At 41.5% G+C, this 12250-nt stretch overlaps 1 protein-coding gene across 1 annotated transcript in view; it reads right to left on the reverse strand.

The window, feature by feature from the left end:
• The window catches only part of CRTAC1 (cartilage acidic protein 1), a 164667-nt gene that overhangs the window by 135313 nt on the left and 17104 nt on the right, over nucleotides 1-12250 (reverse strand). The window contains exon 2 of the mRNA XM_063102816.1: nucleotides 11367-11566. Within this exon, the coding sequence (XP_062958886.1) occupies nucleotides 11367-11566 (200 nt within the window). The remainder of the gene's footprint in view (nucleotides 1-11366; nucleotides 11567-12250) is intronic.

Genomic DNA, 12250 nt, shown 5'->3' on the forward strand with positions numbered 1-12250 from the left:
TCCTTCTCTATCTCATGACCAAATCTCCCATGATTTAGAGCTCTTTCCATTTTGCAAGAAGTGAGTTCAAGCATCTCTAAACAGCTAAGGGAGAGGACCTTTTAAATATTACTTCCTTGAATTGCACACACCCTCCCCCCATATCTTCTTGGTAATAGACTATAAACTTTGGAGATCCTAAGTCTATTGACAGCTCCAGACTTCTGTTTCTATCTGATATAGACCTCTGAAGGACTCTACCACTATGAAACAAGAAGATCTCAAATAAAACATATCTTTAATGTTATTACTGGGCACACAAATTTAAGAGAAATCTCCAAGAACCAGCCTACCCCACAGAAAAGGGAGCTGAAATTAGATCTGGCAGCAGTGAGTGGTAAACAAATGGGAACAAAAGGCTCCGAGCAAGGTAAAGAGTATTACTAACCTTTGAGTTGGCAGCAAGGTGGGGATGCTGAACCCTAGAATCTTACATTAAGCCAAGAACCTTGGAGAGAGCTAGAATGTTTGCAGGTGGTAGGACCCTCTGGCCCTCAGCAGTGGTGGATACAAAGCCTCTTTGGTAAAAAGCATTTCCAATTTAGGCCCACATTTTAAGATCAAGCAAATATAATATGGAGGCAAGTGACACTAAATAAGTGGCAAAACCAACTAAAAACACATTTAACCCCCAAGGACTGCAGATATTAAAATGTCAAATACAGAATACAACTATGTATGAAATGTTTAAAGAAAGAAAGGATGACCTCATAAAAGGGAGTAAGCAATAAAACAATTTCAGAAATTATAAGGGAGATTTGAAAAAGAACCATATAACAGTCCTAAAAATGAAAAACCATTTTTTGAAATGAAACCCAGCAGTTTAGGTGCAATTGAAGAAAGAATTAGTGAACTGAACAATATCCATGAAAATTAACCAGAATGCAGCAGCACAGGGAGACAGGAGATAAAATAATGTGAGAAAGGATAAGGGATTTGGGGACTAGAATGAGAAAACCTGACATGTCTGAGTGGAGTTCCAGAAGGAGAGAGTGGAGAGAATGAAGAAAAGATTTTTTAAAAGACGATGGCTAAGAACTATTTAGAACTAATGAGAAATATGTATCCTAGGATTTGGGAAGCACAGGCTGGGTTTTCAAAAAAGAGATCCATATATATGTGTATGGTAGCAGAATATAAAAGATGAAAAAAAAAAAAAAGAGACAAGAGACAGATCACCTACAAAAGAATGACATTACTAATAATATACTTCTCAAAAATCAACAATGGCAGCCAGAAGACAGTGGAATAAAAACGGCCAACCTGAAATTTTGAATGCGCATAAAAGATCTCTCAAGAATGGAGATACACTCATTCATAAGTGGGAGCTAAAAAAATAAGGAAGGAAGGAAGGAAGGAAGGAAGGAAGGAAGGAAGGAAGGAAGGAAGGAAGGTAGGAAGGAAGGAAGGAAGGTAGGAAGGAAGGAAGGAAGGTAGGATGGAAGGAAGGAAGGTAGGAAGGAAGGAAGGAAGGAAGGAAGGAAGGAAGGAAGGAAGGAAGGAAGGAAGGAAGGAAGGAAGGAAGGAAGGACAATCACAATATTCATTGACTTTCAAAAGGAGAGAACAGAACTGAGGCCACCAGAGGTGGGAATGGGGGGTAGGAAGAGGGAACAGAGGGAAGAGGGTTAGTAAGAAATTGGTAAGACTACATGGTGTAATGTTGAATATAATAATTATCCTGATTTGAGCATCACACATTGCACACAGGTATTGACAGTCAATGCTGTATCCCACAGGTATGTGCAATCAATTATGTTTCAATAAATTAAAAACACACACACACACACCAAAAAAACCCCAATAATTTAGATGGAGGTAAAAAAAAAGAAAGAATGGAGACACAATAAAGATATTTTTAGATTAAACAAAAACTGAGAGGGTTTACCAGTATCTGGCATACAGTTAAGGGACATCGAAAGGAGGTATATTAGAAAGAAGAAAAATGATCTCAGAAGGTATTTCTGAGGTACAAGAAGGAAAGACAAGCAAATAAAATGGTAAAAACTCGTGTAAATATAAAACATTGTCTTTACATTAACAACAACAACATTAATTATAATGAGGTCAACCAAAGGAAAGACTAAAATACCTTATGTATGTCAAGAGGGGGAGTTCAGAGTGTATTGTTATAGGAGGGCACTAAAATAATTTTAGAGTTTGTAAAGTTAAAATTATGATAAAATTTCAAAGTGAACCACTAAAAGGATAGAAGTAGAGGGTATAAACTCCAAATCAACAGGGGCAAAAAATGGGATTTGGAAAAAAAGAAACTTCCCCCATCCTTAATTTAGAAAAGCCCTTCAATCAATCAAGTTTTTAAAAAGCAAGAAGGGAAAAGAAAAGAAGAATTGAAAACATGAAAACTGAAAAATAAGATAATAAGACAATAAATAAGAAATAGATAAACATATTGATGTTCCCATTAAACAGAAGTGAACTAAACTAATCAGCGAAAGGACACAGTCCAACAGTTGAAAAACACTTAAACTTAAAAGTTCAGAGTAAAAGATGCACTTATTATGGAAAAAGATATACCTGGCAAACACTAACCAAAAGAAAGCTGGAGTAGCTATAATAGTATCAGACCAATAGCATAATTAGGATTGGACAACTTCACTTCATAATGATAATGTCTTCATTCACCAGGAAAATATAAGTTTTAAACTTTCACCTAATAAGTTAGCTTCAACATATATAAAATAAAAATTGATAGAATCACAGAAAGAAATGGACCACTAGAGTAGGATATTACAAAATAAGCCTCTCAGTTATTAATAGGCAAAACAGGAAAACAGTTTAATAAAAATTATGATTTGAACAACATAATTAGCAAGCTTAACTTAATAGGCATATACAGAATAGTAGTTTCACCTTTTATCATCTCTATGACCCTAAGCAGATCTCCAGACCTCAGTTTCCCCTACTGCAAAGTGGAGGCAGCACAATTTACAGTGTTTTCATCAAATCTAAAGTATCATGGGAAATAAGACTCACCATGATTTTATGTGTCATAGAAAAGGAAAAACTGCCAATTAAATGCAAGCTGCCAATCAAAAGTCCCATCTCAATTTTAGAGCTATGAAAATGTAAAAAAAAATCTGTGACTTCGAATCAGTGAAATGCTGCATATAATATAGACTGTGGGGACGGGTAAATTGAGAAGGCGTAAGGAAAATACCATGTTGCTTCTGCACTCATCCCTTCCTGACTTAAGTCAACAAGCAGGTAAAGGTAAACTAGGGGAGGTCACAGTAAAAATCTGAAGTGGGAATGTTTGTTTTTAGCTTCTTCATACATCCTTTCATGTTTTTCTACCCGCACCTCAAAAGTAACCTTTTCCTCACAGGGAAAATTAAGTTAGAACCATAGAATCCTTGTAAGAAAATGGTGAAAGCACCTGATCACAGGTCAGTAGGACTGGGGAGGAGGAGGCTGTGTGAGGAAGGACACAGGAGAGGGAGATTGGGGTCAGACCCGCCCCCAAAGCAGAAGTGATTCTGGGTAGCACGTGTTCCAGAGAATGGGGCAAGAATGAAGAGGCCAGTGCTGCAGGGCTGGGGAGGGTCGGCCGTAGCTCTGGCCTCTCGCCCGCCCTGGGTCTGGGCCTTCAGCAGCCTGCAGTGGGGCCTGCAGGACTGAGTCCCTCTGGCCAGCCCACTGCTGCAAAAAGTGGGCAGAAGGAAAGGGATTGGAGACAAGGGCATGCATCTACGTTCTGAATGGATGAAAAATTCAGACTACTAAAAGTAGCTTTGCTGTTTCCAGCAGAGGCAATTTTAGTGTCTTAATTATATTACTATTTTTGAATGGGTTTTTATAAATACTCCTCACTACTTTGTGAAAATCAGTTTTTTTGTTAAAATGATTTTTTAAAAATACATTAAAAAACAAATAACAACAAATAATCCTAAAACCATCTTTGACCGGGAGAGGCCTTTGTCCCCTTGTTAAACAGACCCATGGGCCACCTGTCATTCCAAGGACATCCAAACGTCTCCTCCCGAACATTCGTGATTCCCAGGCAGAAGTGCTCTTGACCACCTCTGACCTCCAGGAATACTTGCATCTCTCCGGTGGCACCGATCACTTATGACCTCACCCAATTTGGGTGTGTTTGTCTCACCAAAGACAGTGAGATCTTTAAAAGCTCTGAATTCCAGGGCCTGCCCGTGGCTCACTCGGGAGAGTGTGGTGCTGATAACACCAAGGACATGGGGTTGGATCCCTATATAGGGATGGCTGGTTAGAGCGTGGTGCTGACAACACCAAGTCAAGGGTTAAGATCCCCTTACTGGTCATCTTTAAAAAAAAAATGCTGAATTCCCTCTCCCCACCTCCAGCCACGCACTGGGTCACAGTGAGTTGCAGGGCAAATTAATTTGGATGGTCACCGTGGAATGTAGTGTGCTTTTTGGAATTCTTTCCAAAACCACACAAGTTCCTATGACAGGGGATTGACATTGATTAAATATAATACATTTGTTGGTGGTATATGTCTTTTATTGTTGTGAAATTATAAAAATCATACTGTTAAAATTCTCCGAGGTAATGGCCATCACCTTTCTGAAAAATGATACTAAGCACTCAAACTTTTATTTTTTTATTTTTTAATTTTTTTTGTCTTTTTCGTGACCGGCACTCAGCCAGTGAGTGCACCGGCCAGTCCTATATAGGATCCGAACTTTTAACTACTCTATCACTTTCCTGTGGCTGCTGTGACAAATTACCACAATCTTCATGGCTAAAAATAATACAGATTGACTATCTAACAGTTCTGTACGTTAGAAGTCCAATGTTGATCTCACTGAGCTGAAACCGAGGTGTTGGCAGGGCTGCATTCCCTTCCAGAGGTCCTTTCCAACTTCTAGAGTCCACCTACAGTCCTTGGCTCATGGGCCCTCCCTCTGTCTTCAAAGCCAGGAAGGGTGGGTTGAATCCTTCCTACATCAAATCACTCTGATCTCCTCTTCTGCCTCCTTTTTTCCACTCTTAAGAAGCCTGTGATTACATTGGGCCCACTCAGATAATCTGAGATAATCTCCCCATTTAAGATCCTTAACTTAATCACATCTGCAAAGTCGCTTTTGCCATATAAGAAAACATATTCGTGGGCTCTGGGGATTAGGATGTGGGCATCTTTGGGAAGCCATTATTCTACCTACCATACTTACTGGCACACTCACTATGTGTGTACGTGTGTGTGTGTGTGTGTGTGTGTGTATGTGTGTGTGTGTCTGGGGCAGCTACCTGGGGCCTCAGACCTTAGAGCTGGTCAGCAGAGTCTGTAACTTCAGAGGAGGGGCAAAGGCAGAATCTTTGCCTGTTGCTTATGGTTGCCTAGGGCTGGGGAGAGGTGGTATAGCTGCAGCAATGGGATGTCTCTGCAAACCTGCCAGGCACTACTGAGTAAACTTTTTAGAAGTTTTAAAAATGGGTGAAAAAGCCCTGGCTCCTGTTCCGACTCATATCTTATTAGTATTCAAAATCAGGGGCAGTCCATGCTTAACCATAGCCAAAGAGTGTACACCCCACAATCAGTCTTCCATGGTACTGATGGCAATGAATCTCCAGGTGAAAGGTGGCTCATTTAACAAATACGTTTTTGCAGAAGAGGCTTTTGAGGAAGTCCTTTCAGCAGTTGGAATCAGAAAGTACTGAAGTTCTTCAGTCCAGTTTTTAACAGAGCAGCTTCTTTCGCAGATGTAGAAAAGGCCCTTTTTCCTTCTCTGAACTGTTAAATCTAAATTGATAAGTTCAGACCCTGAAACATATGTGGCTGTACACATAGTAGGTGCTTGAGCCATTAAATTGAATAATCCCAAAGCTTGCCTTTTATCTCTAGTCTATGAATAAATAGAAAAAGATTGAGATTGGAAGCAATTTGACAATGTCTATTAAGATTTAAAATGTACATATCCTTGACCCAGCATTTCCACTTCTTGGTATTCATCCTAGAGAAATATTTGCATATGTGTGTAAGGATGTGCACGCAGTACAGGGTTGTTTGCAACGGTCACAGATTAGAAACAGCTTAAATGTCACTTGAGGAATGGCAAAATGAATGCAGTACATCCGCACAAAGCAAATTTAAAAAAAGCTAGATCTGTCCAGTTAGCTCAGTTGGTTAGAGCATGGTGCTGATGCTTGGACCAAAGTCCAAGGTTTGATCCTTGTACCAGACAGCTGCCAAAAAAAAAAAAAGCTAGATCTGTATCTTTGAACATATTATATAGTTTATACAGTGAAAAGAAGCAAGTTTTGAAACAATATGTACAGGTGTGATTACCCCCAAAGTTATATATTTTGTTATACATATATGTCATAGAAATTTATATGACATAGATTCTCTTTCTCTCTGTATGTATATATAAAACAGAAATTTCTGGAAGTATAAACACCAAACTGAAAACAGTTGTTAATCTGGGAGGGACTGGGATGGGCTTGGAGTGGGTGGAGGGGGAGTGGTAAAGATGGATTTCTGCCTTCATCTATATTGTATAAATATTTTTTGCAACAAAACATATTTAAGTGTTATTAAAATTAAAATATATTTTAAGTTAGAAAAGGAGAAACTGAATAAGATACTCTAACATTTTAAGATAATGTCAAACTGATGATTGAATCAATTAAAATGTTATATTTTACAAAACAACAGTTAGGACTGAAAGTTCAAAAATATTCATATTTTGTCAAAAGCATATGTGTATGTGTGTATACGTTTAGATATAATTCATATATGTAAATATATTTTTATATGCTACATTTATCTACTATATCTATCTATACATACAGTATATAGTATATCTAATATATGTAGCATATCTATATACGACGTGGATCCAATATATATAATAAAATACATAAATGCTTCTTTGTTAAATCATAGATAAATGTCTTATTCTTTATCATTGTTCCTATGATTCATAATGGCGAAAATATCTCCAATATGATCATGATAAATCTGGTGATTGAATACAGTGTGCCTTTTAAATAATTTAATTAACTTTAGTAAATTTAAAAGTTTCCTGACATAGTTCCAAAAATTTAAAAGACAACACTGTTTTACAATATGTAACATCCCTTTAAATGAAACTCTTCCAAGTGTGAAGAAGGTGTTAAGGTTTTATCAAACGAATGCTCTTTGTATAGAAAAACCGATTTAAATCGTGATTTAAACTTCACGACCACCACATCTTTCCATTTGAGCAAAACTCCTGTTGGAAATTGAGAGGATAGGAGGTTATCTCAGACCACTGAGGAATATCCCAGGAAACAAAAGCTGCTCTAAAGGAATTGTCCAAGATTGACACCAACAGGAATTCCTTTACAGACTCCGTGAGACTATAGATTGGGTGTTTCGTTCCACTGAGAAAAGGGGAAGCCACTGGGCTTTCAATCTGCCCAGGGAACCCGTTCTGAATATCCTCAGCGGTCTGTGCAATGCGAGGGCACCTGCAGGGGGGTGATCAAATCCTCCCCTCAGCCCGCAGGGAGGAGAGTGCAGGCAGACTGCAATCATGCACCTGCCGGTTAACAGATAAGCCCTCCACATGCCGAGGCACTCGCCCAGCTGCGGCGGAGGAGCCAGCCCGCCCATTCCCTCCCCCATCCCCGCAGAACAAAGGGCGGTCATTTTCTGCTCCTCCCAGAGTCAGAGACACGCACACGCCTTCCATCACAATTAACTCAAGAACCTGAAACACAACACAAACCCACCCGCAACATGCTCAAAATCAATGCTGTCAATACCCAGAACGAGGATACCAAAAAAAGCCAAACAAAACAAACCTATTCACAGAGTAAATACTCAAAGCAACAGGGCTCGAGTCAGACATACTCCAAGGTCAGCAAATCCAAGACAAGTTCAAGTGCCAGTCGCCTTATAAACTGAAAAGCTGGCTTTATCCCAGGGGTGGCAAAAGTAAATGCCTTCAGAGGCCAGGAAATGGGAAGGTCTATAAAGTAATAGAGAGCGGACTGTCATGAGCTAGACCTCAGGTGCTCCAGGTAAAAGCACTCAAATTCAGTTTTTAAAAATTTCAACTCCTGCTACATGATTCTTAAACAGACTCTACAATCAAACAGAGAAGGAAACAGGGTTGAATATGTGTATAAGGTGGATGAAATAGAATGAATCAAAACCAGAAACGTTGCTAAGAAGTTCACATGGAATAAAAGCCAAGGCAGTGATCCCAGCTGTCATTATTTAAAAGGATGGTGACCACTTGGTTTATGTCTTCAAAGGCAATAGCAAAACAAAAGCTAAAAGAAATGGCTTATTAAGCTCTAATACTAGTATGAGGGATTCAGATCAGTCAAACCGGTTCTTGACATAAGTAACTATTGAGCTGGAATACAAAAATATTGCACACATTCCCTTGGATGGTTCTAAGTAAATGAAGTCTCCAAATACTATGGGCGTGGCCCTATTGGAAGGCAAGGGGTGGGCCAAATGACCTCCCAAGGTCCTGATTAAATATGTCTGTATAGTCAACTCTTGGTTATCCAGCCCGAAGAAGAAGACAGTGACAAATCATCCTAAGTTGGAGATAATAAAAGTTATATTTGCCTTTGGAATGTATTTTGGTACTTAAATTAGAATGTCTTTCTGATGCTCTGAGAATTCACAATGCTTTGCAACAGCCACAAAGAAAGCCTGACCCGGAGCTGGGTGGCTGCCCAATTTTGCCATCCTGTCCTCCGTGTAACTCTTATTCTTTGCTGGGGGTGAGCAATAAATATCTTTCAGAATAACACCCAGCAGCCCAAGCTTTCTCAGACAGAGGCTGGCTGGCTTAACCATTCTCTGAGAGAAGAGCCAGGGGTCTTTCTGAATGGCAGGTCCAGGATCAAGAGCTAGGATGGGCTGATTCTTGTCTCCAGAGGACCACTCCAAAGTCCTGTAGGCCCCATAGTAAGCAGCAAGTTAGACAAGGTTTAAACATCCACCCTAAGCTGACTGCAAATGACGGTCTAGCTTCTCTACCATAGAGGACAAAAAAGCCAATTTCTTGAGTTCCTTGGAAGAGAAAGACAAAAAGACTTCATTGAAGGGAAAGATGAAATGAATGCCCAGCACTGGAAAGGAAGAAGCTGCATGTTTAGGAGATGCAGGAGCTGTCCCTTTTGCATCAAAGGATGCGTGGAATGGAGACCTACACAGAAAGTCCACATTTAGACACAGGGCTCAGGTAACGGACCTCAGCAAACAAGTCATAGGGACACAAACCACTCCATTTGACCTGGGAAGGACAAGGAGACACTGAATATTCTGCCACCAAATGGTTCTGCTTCTTCCCAAACAGACCTAGGTCAATGTCTTGGATAGCCTTAGGGCCCAAGCTGACTTGTTTCGGGGTGGTCTCACCATGAAGAGCCCCCAAAGGGTAGTGCTAAGTGAAGCCATGAGGGTTGGGTCACCTGGAACCTTGGGGGCCCAACCCTCATCCCAGAGTGTCCAGAAGGAGGAACATGGAGCCAAAGATTATTTTCAAGCCTTAAGATCTAATGTTGTTTGCCCTGATGGGTTTTAGATTTACTTGGGACCTGTTACTCCTCTCTTCTTTCCTCTTTCTCCTTTTGGAATAGAAATGTCTTACTGTGCCTGTCCCATCATTGTATTGTGGAAGCACATAACTTGTTTAGATTTCACAGGCTCCTGCTGGAGAGAAATTTGCCTCAGAATGAATCATGCCTTGAGTCTCACCCACATCTGATTTAGATGAGACTTTGGACTTAAACTTTAAAGTCGATGCTGGGACAAGTTAACGCTTTTTGGGGCTATTGGGATGGAATGAATGTATTTTGTGTGTGAGAAGGGCATAAACTTGGGGGAGCCGGGGCAGAATGCTATGGTTTGAATGCATCCTCTCCAAAATGCAGGTGTTGCCAATGTGGGAGTATTAGGTGGAGGGGCCTTTAAGAAGTAATTAGATCATGAGGGCTCCTCCGTCATGAGTGGGATTAGGTGTCTTTTTTTTTTTTCGTCTTTTTTGTGACCGGCCGCACCGCGCTCAGCTAGTGAGCGCCGGTCATCCCTATATAGGATCCGAACCCGCGGCGGGAGTGCTACTGTGCTCCCAGCACCGCACTCTCCCGAGTGCGCCACGGGGTCGGCCCAAGGTGTCCTTGTTTATAAAGGAGTTTATAAAGGTGCCCTTGACAGAGGGAGTTGGTCGCCCTTTTTTGCCCTTCCTCCTCCTGCCACGTGAGGATACAGTCCTCACCAGACACCAGATGCCGGCACCTTGATCTTGGACTTCCCAGCCTCCAGCATGGTGAGAAATACATTTCTGTTCTTTAAAAAAAAAAGACCCAGGTCAGGACCAGCTCTGGGGGCAGGACCTCCTCTGTTGGCTCTGTCCTTTGCAGCTAAAAAATGGATCATGAGGAGAGCAATGCAGTCCATGACTACTATTTCAGCATGGCTTTGAGAGAGATGCCATGGAAAGGGGCAAAATAACCACAAAAAGAACGAAAGTAAGCTGTAAGAGGCTCTTTGCATCTTCCTTCAGGGGGTGCTATCCCCTCTTTACAGATGATGTATCTGAATCTCAGCAAGGAAGGGACTGATTCAAGGTCATACAACTAGAAAGGTGTACATCTAGGGCAGGAATGCATCTCCTCACTGACTATTTCTTGGTCTGGAGGTGATGGCCGGCTGCTCTAGGGAGGGATCTTGGCTCGGGGAAGTTGCCAAGTCACAGATTCTCCCCAGGCCACCTCTGGGGTATGTCTCGTGCTTTTCTAGATACACAATGTTGCTTTTAGGAGAGAAGGGAGCCAGCCCTGGTCATCAACACATATTTAGAGGAGGTTTAGCTATCCCTTTTAATTTCCATCTTCTCTCCTTCTTTGAAATGGGCAGTTAATAAATTAATGTTTTTTTAGTCTTATGTAAAGTGTTATGCAAAGGCAGCTTTGAGCATCCCCTTTACCATGATTGTCACCCTTAAGCTCCTTCTACATAAAGATCCTAGAGCCCCACTGGTAAGTAAATAATACCTGCACTACCAAGGAGTCTTAAATATGAAGAGAAGAGAGTGCCTTGAAACAGGATATTCCAGTTTTCTCCCTGGAAAGCTTGTGGATCAAACACCTTCTTCCAAACTGCCCTCCATCATCCCAACTCACTGCTGTAGCAAAAGGCAAGGCCACAGCATCCCAGAACCCCAGCTGAGCTGCAGATGAACACAGGCCTATGAGTGAGAATGTGTGGTTTTGCAAGTCACTGGGTTTTGGAGTTATTTGTTACACAACCTTATCACAGAAAGAGCTGATTCATTTACACGTTGTCTGTCAAACTCAGGGTGGGAAGCACTTACCCTGCCACAACGATCTCAAAGTCCCCATCGTGGTCCACATCAGTAACTGCCACACCATAGTTGAGCTGGGTGGGGTTGCTGTCATAGTCAGGGGGCAGAACCGAGTTGGTGACTGCAGTGAACATGGGTTCAGCCCTCTGGGACCCCTCAGTGGGGGGTAGAAACCACAGCAGCAACAAGAACAGTAACATTCTGAACACCTGAAACCAAAGGTTAGAAACGTTATCGAAAGATCTCGTAGCCAAAGCAGCCCAGGAAAATCTAATCCTGGGTAGACCCAGAAGTGCCTTTCTCCACTGTTCATGGAGACCTTGGCGATTCCCAGGCTATTGCTTTTCCACAAGCCCTGCCCTAACCCTCTTTAAAACTGCAACTCACCCCCATCATGGTCATCACTGTTATCCTGCTCTGTTTTCTCTTTCTGTAGCGTCTGTCACTGTGTAATAAACCATATAATCTACTTATTCATTACACTTATTACTTATTGTCTGTCTCTCTCTGCTAGAATGTAAGCTCCACTTGGGCAGGGATCTTTGTTTTATTCACTGATGAACACCAAGCCAAGGACAGTGTACACAGACACTCAATACACATTTGTGGAAGGAAGGAAGGGAGGGAGAGAGGAATGAAGGAATAGGAGAGGATAAATACACAAGCATCTCCTGTACTCTGGAAGAGAGAGCGGGAGAATGGAGAAAATAACAGATATCAGTGCACAGGTCAGGGCGAGACCCCCACGACTATCCAAATTTAGAACAACAGAGGCAGTGAAGGATTGTCCTTCTGTGGGACATACACCAGAGGTAGCCTGGGGGGAGCCTGTGACTTGGCAGGTTCCCCGAGCCAAGATCCCTTCCTAGGGCAGCCAGCCATTGCCTCCCGAC

The sequence above is a fragment of the Cynocephalus volans genome, chromosome 7, assembly GCF_027409185.1.
Source record: "Cynocephalus volans isolate mCynVol1 chromosome 7, mCynVol1.pri, whole genome shotgun sequence".
Lineage (NCBI taxonomy): Eukaryota > Metazoa > Chordata > Mammalia > Dermoptera > Cynocephalidae > Cynocephalus > Cynocephalus volans.